Source organism: Polypterus senegalus, chromosome 1, assembly GCF_016835505.1.
Source record: "Polypterus senegalus isolate Bchr_013 chromosome 1, ASM1683550v1, whole genome shotgun sequence".
Classification (NCBI taxonomy): domain Eukaryota; kingdom Metazoa; phylum Chordata; class Cladistia; order Polypteriformes; family Polypteridae; genus Polypterus; species Polypterus senegalus.
The window spans coordinates 328,303,753-328,323,917 of NC_053154.1; the positions used below are offsets into that span (position 1 = coordinate 328,303,753).

Here is a 20,165-nt window from a genome sequence, read left to right on the forward strand (position 1 = left end):
ATTCCAACTCCAAGCTGTATTAACTTGAATGCTTATTGGATTTAAGCACGCCAGGTGATGTGTATTTGTGTAATGAGGGAGGGTGTGGCCTAAGGAGATCAACACCCTATATCAAGGTGTGCAGAATTATTAGGCAGCTAGTTTTCCTCGGGCAAAATGGGCCAAAAAAGAGATTTAACTGACTCTGAAAAGTCAAAAATTGTAAAAGTCTTTCAGAGGGATGCAGCACTTTTGGAATTGCTAAGATATTGGTGTGTGATCACAGAACCATCAAACATTTTGTTGCAAATAGTCAACAGGGTCGCAAGAAACGTGTTGAGAACAAAAGACGCAAATTAGCTGCCAAAGATTTGAGAAGAATCAAACGTGAAGCTACCAGGAACCCATTATCCTCCAGTACTTTCATATTCCAGAGCTGCAACCTACCTGGAGTGCCCAGAAGTACAAGGTGTTCAGTGCTCAAAGACATGGCCAAGGTAAGGAGGGCTGAAACCCAACCACCACTGAACAAGAAACATAAGTTGAAACGTCAAAACTGGGCCAAGAAATATCTGAAGACAGATTTTTTTCAAAGGTTTTATGGACCGATGAGATGAGAGTGACTCTTGATGGACCAGATGGATGGACCTGTGGATCAGTAATGGGCACAGAGCTCCACTCCAACGTGGAGGTGGGGTACTGGTATGAGCTGGTATTTTTAAAGATGAGCTAGTTGGACCTTTTGCATTGAAGATGAACTCAAAATCAACTCCCAAACCTACTGCCAGTTTTTCGAAGACACTTTCTTCAAACAGTGATGCAGGAAGAAGACCATGATTTGTATGCAGGCCAATGGTCCATCACTTGCATCGAAGTTCTCCACTGCGTGGCCAGCCAGTAAAGGCCTTAAAGATGAAGGAATAATGACATGGCCCCCCTTCCTCATCTGACCTAAACCCTATCGAGAACTTGTGGGCACTTCTTAAACGCTAGATTTACGGGGGAGAAAAACAATACACCTCTCTGAAGAGTGTCTGGGAGGCTGTAGTCACTGCTCCACAAAAAGCTGATCGTCAACAGATCAAGAAACTGACAGACTCCATGAATGGAAAGGCTTATGACTGTTATTGGAAAGAAGGGTGGCTATATTGGTCATTGATTGATTGATTGATTGATTTTTTTTTGAAATGTCAGAGATGTTTATTTGTAAATTTTGAGGTGTTTGTTTATTATTCTCACTATAACAGATGAAAATAAACAAGTGAGATGGGAAAAATTTTCATTTTTCCTTTAGTTGCATAATAAATCTGCACACTAATAGTTGCCTAATAATTGTGCGCACATATGTATTCCCCTGATGATGTTCACACTCACATTTCCGTTGTGAAACATTCAGGTTTCAGGTTTATTAACATTTTGGATTGACTGATAGCACTGTGTTTGTTCCATATTAAAATTAATCCTCAAAAATACAACTTGCCTAATAATTCTGCACTTCCTGTAATGCACATCCAAAAATAACGAGAATTTTTTTTTTTTTAAATCATATATTTCTCTGAACATTTCCAAAATGTATTCACCCTCAAAATACTCTCCCCGAGACACAATCCACCTGTCCCACCGCTTTTTTCCATTGTTCAAAACTGTTCTGAATCTCTTTGCAAAGTGATGGCCTTCAGTTCCTCCGTCGTTTACTTCTTGACCTCCTCTACAACACGAAAACGCTTTCCTTTAAGGTCCCTCTCCAATCTTGGAAAGAAGAAAAAAAGCCCAGGGTGTAAGGTCCGGGGAGTGTGGGGGGGCCGTTGTCATCCGTTTCTCGTGACAAACTGCTGCACACTCAATGCTGTGTGGACTGACGCAGAAACCACTCGCCCGATTGCCGCAATTTGGGTCGTTTTCTCTGCACTGCACCACGCAGTCACTTGAGCACTTCAAGGTTGAAAACCCTTTGCCTGGCTCAAAGCTTCTTCTTTGAAAGCCACTCGAAGCACTGTGACAGATTCTGCTGCTGTTGATCCCAAAAGGAATCAAAACTTGACGCAAACACGTTATTCTTTCAAGTCTGCCATCACAAAATCGATGGTAACAGAGGCTCAAGAAAAACAAAAATGACGCTGACCTTACAGACCTTTCCCCACGGACACGGTTTGGTCAAATGCATGTACTAGGCGGCAAACGCCGGAACTAACGCCAACCCCCCACCCCAGACTCAAGAAAAAAGTTATCGTCGTTTTTGGGTCCCCCCTCGTATGTAAGCCTGTCCAGAGAAGACCAGACGTCTTTCTGCCGGTGCAAATTTGGCTGGAAAGAAAAGCAGAATTCTTTTTATGTCATTTAGTGTGAAGTAGTAAGTTTTTGCTTTCGATTTGATTTTGCTGATGGGTAAAAGAGGGTCAAAGAAAAACAAAATCCAGAAACCCCCTCCTCTTTGTTCACCCCCTTTAGATGCTAGAAGCAAATTTAGGAAAAATCAAAGAACAGCTGATGGGAGAATAGAAACGGAAAGGACGGGCAAGAATGAAGTGGCCAAGGGTGCCACTATATACATGAAAGAGAAATGCGTGTGCGGCTTACAGAGGATACCCGGGTTCAAGACACTGCTTACCTGTACCGCCCGTAATCTTCTTGATACCCAGGGTATCCCATCCAGTGTAGGCCACAGAGCCACTGACCCTTTTGGTTCTCATTTTATTTTGCCAGGTTCCTCTTGATAGATTTTTCAGCCCGTGGCATGTTTTGAGGATGGAGCCAGCAGTCTGGCTGTTAGGGCATTTCTTTTGTGTGCTTTCATTGTAGTAATGAATTATTGATAATGGCACAGTTTTATTGAATAAAGAAGAATAGGCAACATGCACATTAAGGGCACCGCTAGGCCTCACTTTATGCTCGTTTCATTTATTACAAGTGCCGCCTGAGGTTATGCTCTTGTACTTGGCTGTTGTTGAGATGCAAGGTGGCTGAGCTATTAAAATGAGTGATTATATTTAATAAACCGTCTGTCCATCCTCCTTTCTTGAATTCACTTTTGCAAGAGTCTCACCCAGGTGAGGCTCCTAATGCTGCCAGGAAAGGCTCTGTCAGAGGTGTGGTTGGGCAGAGCCTCTTTAGACAGGAACCCACCAAGGAAGGGGTACCAGTTCATCATAAGTCTAATGGATGTACCAACAGACACACCATAAATTCACCAATTCGGCCAAGACCTGAGTTTATGGGATACGGGAGAAAAAGCAGAAGCATGGCGAGAACATGCAAACTCCACAGAGACAGTCTGGACCAGCAAGCTGGGAGTCAAAAGCCTGAACCACAGTACAGTTCGGTTTTGAAATAATAAGCTAGAGGCCCTTTAAAGTCCATCCTTCTTCTGGACCTGCTTCTTCCGTTTTTTTTTTTTGACAACTATAGGGGATGGGAACAGGTGGTTTAAAAAAATGACATCAAGTTACAGGTGCAATTTTAGCTTTTTGACACCCCCATCTCGTTCACTCTGCTTTGTGACTCACCATAACCATATCAAGCACTGTACTCGTATACCCAGAACCAGCTCTGGCCCCATCCATAAAAAAAATGGATGGATTGATAAACAGTATGGGAAATGTTTGGTAATATATAAATAAAATAAAACAAATAAATGTTAAAAGACAGCAATACAGAAAATGAAGTCTTGTGCCTTCAAACCGATCACCTTCTGCTTTCAGCATGACCCTGAGCTTCTTGAAGAAGCTGTCAGACTGCTGTGTCATTTCTGCCATCTAGTGGCAGACCTTGGAATAACCTGAATAATAAGGCAACCAATCAATCCAACAGAGGGCGATTGCAGACCGCAGTACCCATGAGGTCAGTCATGTCATGTAATGCAACATCACGAAACACCCTCGACGTCAGTCACATAACATCCATCGCATCAGACTATGATTAGTATTAGGGCCCTGTTACACTACGGCTAAGATTAGGGTTGTAGGAGAGTTAGCCGAGTCAAAGAACGTTTTATGACTGACGTTGTGGGCATTACCTGATCTATGTCACATGTACTGCAAGCTGCACCTAGACCCTTCTCCAATTGAAAAGGAAGACGAGAATGACACACAATTCAAAGTCCTTCAGTGACACACGACCATGTTCTAATGGTCCCACCTGCAGCCCTGGACATACTCGAAACAGAAAACTGAAATTAGCACAGCGACTGTCTGCATAAAAGCATATACAGGCATGGACTGCAATAGAAGTAAAATCCTGCAGTACTTCTTTGTATTCCCTGCTCTGCGCTCCAATAAACACACGTTATCGGCAATACACTAACAACCCAATTGTGCTCCACTCACTTAGAATCTGGAACCAATGTAGAAAGCATTTTAAGACGGAGAAGCTTCTTTCTGTGGCACCCCTGCAAAAGAACCACCTCTTTCAGCCCTCACAAACATATGCAGTTTTTAATATCTGGAAAATATTTGGAATTAACTTGCTTAGAGATCTTTATATAGACAACGTCTTTGCATCCTATGAACAATTACATTCCAAATTTAACATTCCAGCTACAAATTTCTTTCACTATCTTCAAATCAGGAACTTTGTTAAACAGAACCTTCCAGATTTTCCTCATCTTGCACCCTCATCCACGCTGGAAAAAATATTGCTCAATTTTGAGGACTTAGACTCCATCTCTACAATATATAAAATCATTTTACAATCCCTTCCTTTCAAAGATCCAAGAGGACACTGGGAAAATGACCTCTCAATTAATATATCAGAAAAGGAGTGGAAAGTAGCAATGCAGAGAATTCACTTGAGCTCCATATGCGCAAAGCATACAATTATACAACTCAAAATTATATATCGAGCACATCTGTCTCGACTAAAACTCTCCAAAATGTTTCCAGGGCATGATCCAACCTGCGAACGTTGCAGCCCAGTCCCAGCCTCACTGGGTCACATGTTCTGGGCCTGCTCCAAATTAACATTATTCTGGACAAAAATTTTTAATTACCTCTCAGACAGCCTTGGACTCACAATCCCTCCTAACCCATTAACAGCTGTGTTTGGGGTTCTTCCAGAGGGTCTTAAAGTGGAGAAAGACAAACAAATTGTGATTGCATTCACTACACTGTTGGCACGCAGACTTATTCTGATAAACTGGAAGAACCCAAACTCTCCTCTTTTAAGTCAGTGGGAAACTGATGTGTTATATTATTTAAAATTGGAAAAAATCAAATACTCAGTTAGAGGATCTGTGCAGACTTTTTTCAAAACATGGCAGGATCTAATCAGTAATATTTTGAAATGAGTTTATAAAGCACAGAGAATTTGTTGATTTAGGTATTTTTACAAGCCTTAAATTTTACACCGTTTGGCTTGCTCTCTCTCTCAAGGGTGGGGATCGATCTGTTCTTAGCATAATTCTTTTTTTTGTAAAAACTTGATTGCTATGTATTGATTGTAATAAAATTAATAAATAAAAAAAAATAAATAAATAAAAGCTTTGCTCTGTCTGTCTGTGTGTGAGATGTCTTGTATTGTGATGTCCCCTGCTGGATTGGGTGGTGTTAGCACAGGCTTTGAGTCCTTGCTATTGTTTTTATCTCCAGCTCAAGTGTTATTTTATTTTCATTATATACTAGCTGTCCTCCCCTCCGACCCACGTAGTAGTGAAACAGGAGACATTTTAAAACTCAATAAACAAACAGAGGCAAGGTCCACTCCAACACGTGGCCAGAGGTAGACCGAGTGGAACGGAGGCTGGCGCGCGAGTGAAGATGGTCCTGCCCGGTTCACTCTTTTAAATGTTACTGATTGTGTTTTTGTCTTATTATATATTTTTAATGGGGTATTTTATTTAAAGTAAAGCGGTATTGAGTATTTTATTTGAATTTGTATTCAGCCAAACAATGACAAAATTACAGCATTTATATTTTTGAATAGTTAAATTCAAAAATGTAAATGTATGTTATTAATGCTATTTCTGGAGGAACTGCAAGATACTGACAACAAATTATTCAGTCACAGCAGTTAGGCCCAAACAAAAGTTCAAATGCTTATAATAAATTGCCGTTCTTTCCTTCAATCATATGAATATTGGAAGCTTTCAGCAATAGAATGTTCAATGGTTAACCCTTCACTGACAAATACAGAAAAACAGCAGAGTGTGGAAGTTTTCAAAGCTGTTGATGAAGGCTGTGTACAGTCTCTATGATTTCACAATTTCATGTTGTTCATCGGCCATGGTAAAACAACTGCTGACATCATAAGTTCAAGCATCCAGTAGACATGGGCATAATAAAATATGAATGTGAGCAAGGAGTATACATTCTTTAAAAAGACAACTTTGACAGAGTAAAGAAAATCATAGCATAGGAAAGCAGCAGTGCTGAAGCTTAAAGAGTAGATGCACAGACAATTTCAATAGTTGAGGATATTTGAAAAACTGAATTGGTGTGTTTGAGCTCCAGTACAAGGTACAATTCTCACAATTTTATTTTTACTGAGGAAAAAAAAATCTTCCAGATATGTATGAAAATGTTTGTGAAAAGGTTAAAAGTTGCTTGCAAGATGCAAAGGGAATCTCATTCACAGCAGGCACATGGGACATCTCAACGCAGCACATTCTGCTTTGTCAAGTTAAAGGATAAGTTCGGTATTTTTCAAATCAAAGTTATTTCTTCACAAACATGGTATATAGTGGAACCTCGGTTTGCGAGCATAATTCGTCCCGGAAAAGTGCTCGCAATCCAAAGCACTCGTATATCAAAGCAAATTTCCCCATAAGAAATAATGGAAACTCGGATGATTCGTTCCACAACCCAAAACTATTCATATAAAAATGATTAATACAAAATATAAAGTAAAATACATATTACAAATTAACCTGCACTTTACCTTTAAAAAGAATCATGGCTGGTGTGAGTTTCTAAACTCATGTGGGATTCCATCCAATGGGAGGAGACGCTGAAGAGCGTCCCAAAGCAATCGCAGTCTCCCAGTGCTGTAGCAGTTCATCGTATAAGTGCATCCAAAAAGATCGCAGACATGCTATAAGCGGCTGTCGTCAATGGGTCATACAAGGAACATTATAAAGATCCCGGTACAATAAATAACAGCACTGTTGCGGTCTCAATCTGAATAAAGCTGGTGTTAAAGTACTGAGACACAGCTTCGTGTTTTGGGGAGCAAGATGGGGACTCGCACTTCACAGCGCACACACACACAGTCACAATGCTGTAGTAAACAGATGTGACTATATGAGTGAGGCACACAGACTCAGACGGAGAATAGGAAACGATTGCCAGAGAGAGAGAGAGAGAGAGAGAGAGACGCTGGGCGGGCAACCGAGATAGATAAGGAGAGAGAGAGACGCGCTGGGCGAGCGAGATAGGGAGAGAGAAAGAGAGACACGCTGGGCGAGCGAGCAAGTGAGATAAGGAGAGAGAGAGAGAGACAGACACACGCTGGGCGAGCGAGATGAGAGAGAGAGAGAGAGACGCGCTGGGCGAGCAAGATGAGAGAGAGAGAGACGTGCTGGGCAAGAGAGACGCGCAGGGGGAGCGAGATGAGAGAGAGAGAGAGAGAGAGAGAGAGATGCGCTGGGCGAGCGAGATAAGAAGAAAGAGAACCACCATCATCTCAGTTGTGATCACAGAACGCTCAGCTGACAAAGTGTATCCATGCTACTCGTATTGCAAGACATCGCTCGTTTATCAAGTCAAAATTTATTAAAAATTTTTGCTCGTTTTGCAAAACACTCGTAAACCAAGTTGCTCGTAAACCGAGGTTCCACTGTATATGCATTTGCCAGACAGAACTGTGTTCAAAGTCTAGCAACATTCAAGTTTAAAAAATATATATATCTTGCCTACAATGGTGTGTTCCATTTTAGTTAATGAGGAATGGGTTGTAGATGGGAAACAAAAACCTTTAAGCTCATCTGAATACGTCCATTTTTTTAAGACACTTGTCTTGCAATTACACACACACATTGTAAAATTGCTTAATCATGTCAATTTTGAATAGAAAAGTCACTATAATTATGAGATTCAGACATTTTAAAATAAAACTAGCTTTGCATGTTACCTCAGCACTTGCTGTCTTCCGCTGACCTTTCAAAACCCATCGTGGGGCAGTGCCTTCCTCCAAATGAGACCAAATCAGAGTAGACTGTCCATGCCATTGGGTTGGTTTTGTTTTGATTTACTTCCACAAATGTGTGAACTTGTACAAACAAATTGAAACAGAAAACATATCCTTACCTCAAGAATAACAGTACCAGTAATATGTGATAAAATTATTTCCAGACCCCTTTTGTTGTCACAAACAGGCCTTGGAAACACGGAAGGCTGGCTTTCTTTAGTCAAAACTCAAAGAGGACATATTTGGTAAGTTTTAGGCTTTTATTTTCCAGTGCTCCATTGTAAAGCATCAGTGCAGTTCATAGAAACTACAGGAGTTTGGAACACAATTTTGCAGGTCACAAACACATTTGTATCATGTTTGCAAATAAACGACTTCAACTTGAAAAATACCAAAACTTATCCTCTAACCGTGCACTGGATGGACGACAAGTTTGCTAGACAGTTTTCTGTGCTGCACTGTGAAAATGTAACTGGCTGACTGACAGAATGAGGTGTATAAAACATTTTAATAACTTTTAATAACAATTTTATAGAATTAACATATTAAATACATAGTACTGTCAGCATGTATTCCTGTTTCAATTAATGAACTATTTGTATTTGGCCTCTCTGGAAACTAACTACTTGAACTAGGGACGTACTGATTATCAGGTTTTCACTATTTGAGCAAAAACAAAGTACAGTATTGTAGTATGTAAATATTTGTCATGTTGTGTGCTTTGTTTGTGCACTAGGTCATTAAAAATAGCACTCTGGCTTATATATCTGACAACAAGGCCTTACTAGGATACATTTTGCCAGATTTCTACAGAGAAGTAAACTTCCTATGAAGAAACTTTAAACCTGCTGTTCTACACACTCTCATTCACTATTAATTTCCTACTAAAAAATAAAAAAAAATTACTGAAGACCAAAAAAAAATTATTTTTTTTATTCATTTTCTTACATAATTGTAGGTGCGGGAGGACAAACCATTTCCTCTGTTAACTTAAATTCAATGTTAAATGCCTTATAGCAAAGACTGTAACAATAATTTCAAGTAAACAAATTATTGTATAGTGCATCCCTTCCATAAAATGTAAGTCTTATTAGCTTTAAAATATTACAATTCACCACACTCCCTCTTTCATGTGAAAGGGCAGTAAGTACTTCATAAATTATGAAGTGGTTTACATAAAGAACACTTCTTCATAAAACTATATGAGGGAGTTTTGTAGGGAACATAAAACAAAAAAATAAAATGCAAAAACATGCATCTTTTCATTCACATTCATTCCTTTAGCTCTCTTATGTACAGTAATATTTAGACCACTAGACAAAGTTAAAAGAGGCTGGGTAGTCATTCACCAGAACCATTCTCTCTTGACGATTGGCTGTTTTCTTCAGACTTAGATACACCCTGCAAAATAAACGACAGACAAATTGAGTAAACATAAAGTCATTAATTCATGAACAGACATGGCTAACAAGATCATCTGAAAAGCAATCTTCTAAACAATTTAAATGATCACAAGCAGGATTTGTTGCAAGTCAACACTTTATCCCATTCCATTTCTATCTCCAGTGTCTACACAATTTGCTGGTTTTTCAGATTTAAGGGGGGGCCAACTCACTTTTACATAGGTATACTATAAAAATGACAGCACACTGGAGGTAATAATAATAGTAATGCTACACTTAATAGCAGCTTTCATTAGGGCATAAAAACAAAAAACTTTTGACAAACAAGAGGAGACTATTCAGTCCATCAAGGTGGTTTGATCAGCTATGTTACCCCAATATCTTGTCTAGATACTCTTTAAAAACTTAAAATATCACTTCCCCCAATGACACTGTGCAATTAAATGATAAAATAAACTCAATGAATAATTAAATTCAAACAAACTATACAAATATAATGAAAGCAAAACTGGGCAACATACATAATAAAATCATTAAAAATAAGAAAAGCTTTAACAAATTAGAAGAAGAAAAGCTACATTCAGAGTTTTCCCCTTAAAGGTAGTTAAACTGGTGTATGCATGCACACTAAAAGATTGCAAATTCCAGGACTCTGAAAGGCTTTTCCAAAGGATTGTGGGTTTGACAATGACCTGCCATGGAAGAAGATATGTCTATCTGCTGTTGCTTAGTAAATCCGGGTTTTCCTTTGTTGGAACTCCAAACATTTACATGTGTCTTAGATGTCTTTTGCTCTACATTTATCATTTTAAAACTCCTTCAATATCTGCTTACTTAAGACATTTTTGTGGTTCTAGCACTTAAGACCTAAAATCCATGCAACATCAGGATGAGTCCATAGAAGTGATTTATATAGCTTTAGCAGAATTTGTATTGTATTTTACACTTTAAAACTCAACCAAGGCTTCAATATCTGGAATAAGTATCACAATGAACAGGTAGGAATAAGTTACAAATTCATTAAAAACAATTCCACAAATTTGCCAAAACAAGCTTTCCCCCTGACACGAGCTATTTTGCAAAAATGTTGCACCTTTATTCAAACTAAGATATTAGCACTCTCTCCTGTTATTTTCCTTACAATGCTCAATTGTCTTATAAATTTCAACAAACTATGTTGTAGTACTTACTCTTAATGTACAGTGTTTCATTTTAATGATATGCTTGACTCCAACTAATGTAAATGTAGCTCCACAGAAATTTGAATTGTTACATCAAATCCAGTAATTTCTTACATACCACACATGTGTACAATCTCCCAAGCATGGTAACATGCTCTCATATTGGCTACTCCTTGTTTAACTATATATCAGGCTTCCTCCCCTGTGCCATACAGTGATGGGATAGATTTCCATGATCCTGAAACTGAATAAGCAGGTTCAGAAGATGAATGGATGCAGGGGCAGATGGTCAAAATGTATTTTTAAATGATCATGATATACATAGAAAAGAATAAAATAAGTATTTACTGAGAATTATAGCCCTTAGGAGGACACATGTCAAACCCCCAATGAGGATGGCAGTAGATATTTAGTATTAGACAGACAAAGGTGAAACTCGCTGTAAGTCGAAGTGGCACAGCTAGTTTATCTCATTGACACGTAATTTAATAAGAGGTTGATAACCTTATTCCTTTAGTTATGTGACTTGTCTTTGAAAAGACAATGAATTCAACATAATAAATGTGTTCATTACTTTATATAAGTCATGGAAAGTCTCATCTCATAGAAGAATAGGAAGGAATAAGTACAGAACCCAAACTGTCACAGAACTGATATTGGAAAATGGGCTTACAGAACTCCAAGGCAGCTGCATAAATCACTGAGCCATCACAGTGACACATAATAAATAACAAGCTTTAAGTGAATTGTGTGTTGTGAAATTAATTTACTACTGATTATTTGATAGAAAGAGGTACACTGATGATAATATTTTAACAGTATGCATATAGTGTATGAAATGAAGTTTACAGTGTACCCAGGATACATAAAGTGAATTTCCCCTTGGGATTAATAAAGTATCTATCTATCTAAAGTGCATTGTTTCTGAAATGGCTCAACACTTCAAAATGAAACCTGAGTGCTTCAATTAACATTACTTGGAATAAGCTAGGTTGCTGTGATAAGCTGAAAAGACCAACAGTGAATGAATTTATGGTAGCTGGACAAGGGTCTTGGCAATACACGAAAACTGTTGCTTAATATTTTAAACCGAACTAAGATTATTTATAATGGCCAACAAAAAAAAAAAAACATTTAAACAGAACATCTTGATGACTGCTCACTTGTTTTTCCAGCCTTGCACTACCCAATGATTGCAGTGATAGGCAGGTTAAGAAATTGTATGTTGGATCTTGATGACTCATTTGACCATAATGTCCAAGTTTTCAGAGCACTATGTTGTTGCCAGGAAACACAATTTCCAAGTGTGAAGAATAGAAATGTTACCTAACAAAGTAGTTGCAAATTATAAAACACAGGTTTCCCTTTGGGGCTAAAAATATTTCTCTGTATTAATCAAGTTTAAAATTGGCCTAGGGTTTTACTGTTTGTTTTGCCTAATAAATAACATGTCCTATATGAAAGTTTGATTGAATGTGATTCACCCAGTGAAATGAGAACTTTGAAAACAGCTATTGTTTAAGATATGACAATAAAGAATCTACATGGAGTAATAAAAGCTGTAGTGTATACTGTAAACAAAAAACCTACTGAATGTTATTTAAAATACTTAAATACATTAATAAAATATTATGCAGGTACAAAAAACTGTGACAAAGAGTTGAGCACAGAATACCGTACCAACCTTTTTTAGAACATTTTGGAGTTCTTCCATAACTTTACTCAAACTTGAAGCTGTTTTATGCAAGTGTTCTTCATAATAGGATTTCTGTTGCTCTGATGTTTTCAAATTTTCTTCAGCCTGGGAAAGGTAATTTTTGATTTCTTTCAGCTCGGAAGATAGGTTTTTGTTCGCAGTTTCCAGTTGTAATATCAACTTATTATCTTCTCCTGAATTGAAAGATATTTGAAAGATTGAAAGATATTTACTACATACATATAAAGATATATGTATGTAGTATTAATTATAATTCTAAAAAAAATAATAGCCAAGTAAACTATAATACCAGCACAATCATTACAAAGATTTTTTAACTTCTCAAAAGGTATACATGCACCAACCAGCAAAACAATACAGTTATCTATCTACCGAACATTGGATAAATTATAAAGCTATGCTAAAATTTTCAAGTCTAAGGTATTTAACAAAAAATTTAACAACCTAAGGTAAGAAGTCTTACTTTGCATTCCAAGGGCTAAATTCAATTTATACCATTCATGTGTGTCATTGAAATAACATGTACTAAATTTTTTATCCATTTATTCTACATCACATTTTCAAAGAATTGCACTTTTGCAAAAATCTTTACCATTTTGCACTTTCCCAAACATTTTGTTATTTAATGATGGCTAATACGCAAGTATCTACAGTGCGTATGGAACGTATTCAGACCCCCTTCAATTCTTCACTCTTTGTTATTATTGCAGCCATTTGCTAAAATCATTTAAATTAATTTTTTCCCTTATTAATATACACACAGCACCCCATATTGACAGACAAAAAAAAAAAGAATTTTTGAAATTTTTGCAGATTTATAAAAAAAGAAAAACTGAAATATCACATGGTCCTAAGTATTCAGACCCTTTGCTCAGTATTTAGTAGAAGCACCCTTTTGAGCTAATACAGCCATGAGTCTTCTTGGGAAAGATGCAACAAGTTTTTCACACCTGGATTTGGGGATCCTCTGCCATTCCTCCTTGCAGATCCTCTCCAGTTCTGTCAGGGTGGATGGTAAACGTTGGTGGACAGCCATTTTTAGGTCTCTCCAGAGATGCTCAATTGGGTTTAATTCAGGGCTCTGTCTGGGCTATTCAAGAACAGTCACAGAGTTGTTGTGAAGCCACTCCTTCGTTATTTTAGCTGTGTGCTTAGGGTCATTGTCTTGTTGGAAGGTAAACCTTCGGCCCAGTCTGAGGTCCTTAGCACTCTGGAGAAGGTTTTTGTCCAGGATATTCCTGTACTTGGCCGCATTCATCTTTCCCTCGATTGCAACCAGTCATCCTGTCCCTGCAGCTGAAAAACACCCCCACAGCATGATGCTGCCACCGCCATGCTTCACTGTGGGGACTGTATTGGACAAGTGATGAGCAGTGCCTGGTTGTCTCCAGACATACTTTTTGGCCTTAATTCTAAATGGTTCTATCTTGGAGTTTGCTAAAAGACACCTGAAGGACTCTGAGATGGTGAGAAATAAGATTCTCTGGTCTGATGAGACCAAGATAGAACTTTTTGGCCTTAATTCTAAGCGGTATGTGTGGAGACTCATGGCTGTATTAGCTCAAAAGGGTGCTTCTACTAAATACTGAGCAAAGGGTCTGAATACTTAGGACCATGTGATATTTCAGTTTTTCTTTTTTAATAAATCTGCAACAATTTCAAAAATTCTTTTTTTGTCTGTCAATATGGGGTGCTATGTGTACATTAATGAGGGAAAAAAATAATTTAAATGATTTTAGCAAATGGCTGCAATATAACAAAGAGTGAAAAATTGAAGGGGGTCTGAATACTTTCCGTACCCACTGTATATACCTATCTATATGAAAAACAGAATATCTGTCTGTATGTTCCCTATACAATCCTACATCATTTGACCAATTCGGGCCAAATTATGCATAGTTGCTCTCTAGGAACATACGAACAACAAACTATTGTGGAAACCAACATTTTGTCTCTGGCATTTTTTTCCCACCACTGTGTGCTACAGTTTGCACACCAGTGCCACCTGCTGGCTCAGAGCAAATGAAACATCTGACTATGAACTGTCTAGACAGAACAGCGTTCTTACTGGATTATAACCATGGAGTTACCACAATTATGGAATCCAATCAGACACAAAAACAACAAATTCTTGACTTGCAAGACAAAAGATACTGATAGAGAGGCAGTGTAGATGGCGGACGGGATAGCTAGCAATAACAACTGGTTGCAATTTAAAAAAAAATGCATAAACCTTTGTTTTCTTTCCTTAACCCATTCTATAAATAAACCTGGGCAGTGTTGGGCACTTTGGACAGTATTTGAAATATTTTGAAGTTGAATTGATTTTTTGAGGATTGTGGTATACATTTGTTTTTTCAGAAATTAGCAGCTGAATTGTATTTTAATAATAAAAAAAATGCCCTAGCTGCTTAGAACTGTGGCCAATGAGTAAAAAGAAGTACTTTGAAATACAAGCCTTATTAAATATGAAATATGTTCACTGCAAAGTTGAAATTATTCATGGCTATTCATTTGGAGGCTGCATACAATATGTTCACTGCAAAGTTGAAATTATTCATGGCTATTCATTTGGAGACTGCATACATAAACAAATAGTGTGTTCATATCATTTTTGTAAAAAGCATTTGTGATCCTGCATTATCCCTGATCGTTCATCATTTTTGAAGGGCAGGTCCCGGCTCTATTTCAATCATTTTCTTCCCTCAATAACTTTTAAACCAGGAGTGTGGTTACATGTAGCCAACTTCAGGAATGGTTCAGCTGCAACTGTGTTGTGAATCCAATTTCAAAACTCAAGCTATACTTTTTTTGCTGGTGAAATAATAATTTTTCTGAACATTTAGACAAACATTCCCATTTTATATCACTGAAAAAGTGATCAGACTTTTAGCCTCACTACAGAACACATCTGCATGATCTAGAATTCACTTTATAGGATCATTATTGTCATGTCTACAGAGAACAGTGAAATACCTACATGCATGTGCTAATGAGCATGAAACACATCACCACTTGATTTGCCTTGATTAGTGACTATGACTAACTTAACTTGAAATTTCTGTTTTCCTTACCTGAAAGAACTATCTTGCCTAAATTCTGTCAGTCAGCATCACTTTTATATGCAAGTCAAGAAAATAAACTGCCTTGGCCTAGTCTAAGAACTGATTCAGGTCATAAATGGATTAGCAATACTCAAGGCCTAAAAAGCAAAAGTGAACCTATAAAGTTTTGGGAATTCAATTAGCTTAGATTTTCAGATTCCAATAATCACCTTGTGAATTACCATACAAACGGAGGGCTATGACTTTTATATGTATCTCGGGGTTTGTACACTACTTTTTTTCAAAACAACTTGCACTGTGTGTTCCTTGAAAGTATATTTGAAGTTAACCTTAACCATTTTTTGTGGTAAGAATAATCTGTAGTGTACACTTTAATCATCACAATTTCAGCAATCTTTAAGCTGCACTGCGGGTAATGGTTTAACACGCATTTAGAAGATCCAGACATATTACATTCATTAAAATCAGTACTACAATTGAATATTCTCAGTATAAAATAAACTCTCAGCTAGCTTCTTAATGGCTGATTTAAATATAATTGGTCCAGAAAACCTGCATGTTCCCTGTTACAGACCTTGCTTGGTTTCTTGACACTGAAGCTTCTGCTCAATTTCCTCTCTGGCTTTTTCACTTTTCTCCAGCTTCTGCATCAAGCTCCCAATATCTACCATTGCGCCATTATAAATTATGAGAGTGCCTGAGTCAGGAGATTCATTCTTCTCGACTGCCAATTTATGACATGGTAACAAAGCCTTGTTTCCTATCAAAGAACAAAGTAAATCAAAACTTATAATCAAAACTTTGTTAATATATTTACAAATTAAAAGACATTGTATTTCCCCAGTTTAAAAATCATACCAAAATATCACTGAAAGAGCAGCTGCCTTTAAGGCTTATAGTCCTGACCTAAGCATAGCAAATGCTAAATATACAGTAATTAATAATTCATAGTTCTTTTTTGCAAAAGGAAAACATCATTTGGAAGGTTACAATATGAAAATAAGACCTCTACATATTTTGAAAACAAACATTTGTTTCAATCTATTGTCAATATTTTGACAATCTGGGTTTAACAGAACGTAAATCTTGCAAAAGGAAACCAATCCTAAAATGTTTTGAATAACATGTAAAAATTTACAACAAATCAGCAATTTGCATTAAATACACGATCGATAGTTTAAGTCATTGAAGCAGTTCCAAACATATTAGAAAACTGAGGACGACAGACATACCTAAAAGACTCTCTTGAGGAGGTTCATTTACAAAAGGAATTGCTTCATCTTTGGCACAGTCAGTTAGCTTACGGTAAAAGCAAGATTCCCGAACAACAGTTTTATTTAACAGCTTCTTCACCTATATGTTTTTGGGAGGGAAGGAAGGAAGGAATGTAAAAAATTTTAAAATTAAATTCCAGTCAAAAAAAAAGTTAAAATATTTAATAACAACAAAAATTGAATATGCTATATAGGTAACATATTTAAAAATTCAATGCAACTCCTCTTCCAGTTTACATTTTGCTACTCAGGAACACTGGCAAAAAGATATTATGCTCCAAAAAATACAAATAAACCAATCTATGAAGTAGTGACATCATAATACCAGAATTTCTGTACTCAATACTAATGATGAGCGAACACTCACAGAAATGTCTGGGATTTTGTCAAACTCTGCAAAAATCATTTCTCCTGGAATGCAAGATTGTTGAATTTTTAAAACAGTTTATATTAAGTTTTCATTTTGCTCAAACAAACCAAGATGTACTAAAAGTCCATTTAACTACAGGGGCAGTTCACATTGAAAGTAACTCTCTTATACACTCACCGGCCTCTTTATTAGGAACACCTTGCTAGTACTGGGATGGACCCCCTTCTGCCTTGAGAACTGCCATAATTCATTGCAGTACAGATTCAACAAATTGCTAGAAACATTCCTCAGGGATTTTGGTCCATACCGATATGATAGCATCACATAGTTGCAGCGGATTTAATGGGCTGCATGTCCATGGTGTGAATCTCCCTTTCCACCACATCCCAAAGATGCTCTGTTGGATTAAGATCTGGTGACTGTGGAGGCCATTTGAGTCCAGTGAATTTATGTTCAAGAAACCAGTTTAAGATCGTTCCAGCTTTATGACATGGCATGTTCTCCTGCTCTAAGTAGCCATCAGAAGATGGCTATACTGCGGTCATAAAGGGATGGACATGGTCACCAGCAATCTCAGGTAGGCTGTGGCAATTCAATGATTCTCAGTTGGTACTAAGGGGCCCAAAGTGTACCACGAAAATATCACCCACACCACGAGTCTGAACCGTTGATTCAATGCAGGATGTTTCCATGCTTTCATGTTGTTGCCTTCAAATTCTGACCCTGCCAACCGAATGTCACAGCAGAAAACAAGACCCATCAGAACAAGCAATGTTTTTCGAATCTTCTGTTATGCAATTTTGGTGAGCCCGTGAGAATTGCAGCCTCAGTTGCTTGTTCTCAGCTGACAGGAGTGGCACCCAGTGAGATGTGTGTGTTCAGAGATGCTCTTCTGCATATCTCAGTTGTAACAAGTGGTTATTTGACTTAATGTTGCCTTTCTATCTACTCAAACCAGTCTGGCCATTTTCCTCTGACCTCAAGCATCAAAAGGGCATTTTTGCCCAGACAACTGTCGCTCACTGGATAGTTTCCCTTTTTCAGACTATTCTCTGTAAACCCTAGAGATAGTTGTAGATGAAAATCCCAGTAGATCAGCAATTTTTAAAATACTCAGACCAGCTCTTCTGGCACCAACAACCATGTAATGTTCAAAGTCACTTAAATCATCTTTCTTCCCTATTCTGATGCTTAGCTAGAACTTAAGTAGGTCTTCTTGACAATGTCTATATGCCTACATACATTGAGTTGCTGCCATGTGATTGGGTGATTAAATATTTGCGTTAACAAGTAGCTGAACAGGTGTACCTAATAAAGCAGCCAGTTTCAACATAAGCAATGACCCGTCTGAAGGAGAAGGGGCAGAATGACACAGGAAGCAACATCAGAGACCAAGACACATTAGAAGAGACCACTTTGTCCGAACAGTGGCAAAGGCAACTTATGCATCACAAAGAACTTTTAAGGAAGAACTTAAAACTAATGTTGAATGGTTTATAATAGTACAATTGAGTCTTAATTGTCAGTGCTAGGGAAGCATGATTACTGCGGCCAAAAATGTGACCCTATCTGTGACAAAGCAGTACTAACCACTGCATCACCACAAAAAGCCACAAACTGACAACAAGTAGAAAATTATATAAATATATAAATAAAATCTCATTGTGCTCACAGGGTTCTAACCTTAGGGCACACATTACCCATCCAACAAAGCGGTGGCATGAGATAGGCTCGTTCCTTTGTTTGAAGTTGTAGCACTGGGTGTCAACGGTCAACTGGGTGAAAACGGTAGAAACACAATGTAAAGAGTAGTAAAACTTTCATCATAATTATTATTTCACTAGGTCAGATGTTTTCTTTTTTGGGGAACGGTTGGGCTCCTTTAAGGCTTGCTTTGGATTGATTGAAGCTCTATGCCAGTTAGCCATGTCCTACTAGGCTGCTACAGAACAGGGATCATGTTATATATCTGGTGACAGTATTCATATTCTCATTATGATCACACAATTTACCCCACAAATGAAAATACTGCAATTTTGTGGGGTTTTTTTGGTTCCTTTTTGCACTTGGAAAGCATTATGAGGCACTGGAGAAAAACATGTTCATCTAATTGGGCTGCAAGATGCATTTACAGGAAAATATTCTGCAAACAAGGTCACCTACAAAAACAGCATATTCGCTGCAAAAAACACTTTGGCAAATTTTGCCCATCAACTACTATATACCAACAGCAGTGGAATTTCACAATACTCAATGCCACAGCAAAAACAGAAAATACTGGGGTTTTTTTATTTAAATAAAAGTACTATTATTATTAAAGTGAATAACAGTGTGTCTTTTATTGTAATATAACAGATATGTACTGTAAATACTAGCAATAACAGCAGCTTTAAAAGAGTGAATTATCTGTCAAGTAGGCGTCAAACTACCATTTAAGCAAGGTAGCATTTGGAATTCCTGAATATCAAAATATAATGTAGGGCTTAAATTTAATTGATATACTGGAAGAATCCAATGTCAAATATCAAATGGGGGTTATAATTTCTGGGACTGTGGGGGGATTTCAGCATAGGGTTTGCAAAAATGATACCATCATGGACTATCCAATTTATCTTACCATGTGCATGTATTAAATTATTCCCTGACACTAACTGACAAATACTGTTTAAAATAAAATCTAAAAATAAAAATTCAAACATTATATTTTTACTGTTGAATTAGTGGATACTAATATATTTCAGTTTAAATTCAATTAAACAAACTCCTTAAAGCTGTTTTTGTAAAAACTTGCGTTTAATTTCTAGTTTGTTAAATATTAACTCTGTTAGGTTTGTAATCTTCCCTATCAGCAGTAACATCTGTATCATTACTTGGTTAAAACGTATAATAAAATACAGTAATCCCTCGCTATATCGCGCTTCGACTTTCGCGGCTTCACTCTATCGCGGATTTTAAATGTAAGCACATCTAAATATATCTCGGATTTTTCGCTGGTTCGCCGCTTTCTGCGGACAGTGGGTCTTTTAATTTAGGTTACATGCTTCCTCAGTTTGATTGC

At 37.4% G+C, this 20,165-nt stretch overlaps 1 protein-coding gene across 4 annotated transcripts in view; it reads right to left on the bottom strand.

Annotated features, from left to right (window-relative positions):
* Nucleotides 1-9,008: 9,008 nt before the first annotated feature.
* The window catches only part of ccar1 (cell division cycle and apoptosis regulator 1), a 78,846-nt gene continuing 67,689 nt past the window's right edge, over nt 9,009-20,165 (bottom strand). For 3 of the 4 annotated variants that reach the window (XR_005630814.1, XR_005630815.1, XR_005630807.1), the window contains exons 22-26: nt 16,696-16,816; nt 16,038-16,223; nt 12,366-12,571; nt 10,800-10,925; nt 9,009-9,498 (exon numbers count right to left, since the gene is read on the bottom strand). Coding sequence is in view for 1 of the 4 variants with exons in the window: in XM_039737775.1 (XP_039593709.1) it covers nt 9,439-9,498; nt 12,366-12,571; nt 16,038-16,223; nt 16,696-16,816 (573 nt within the window). In the remaining 3 variants the exon portion in view is untranslated. The remainder of the gene's footprint in view (nt 9,499-10,799; nt 10,926-12,365; nt 12,572-16,037; nt 16,224-16,695; nt 16,817-20,165) is intronic. The other variant, XM_039737775.1, reaches the window with a different exon arrangement.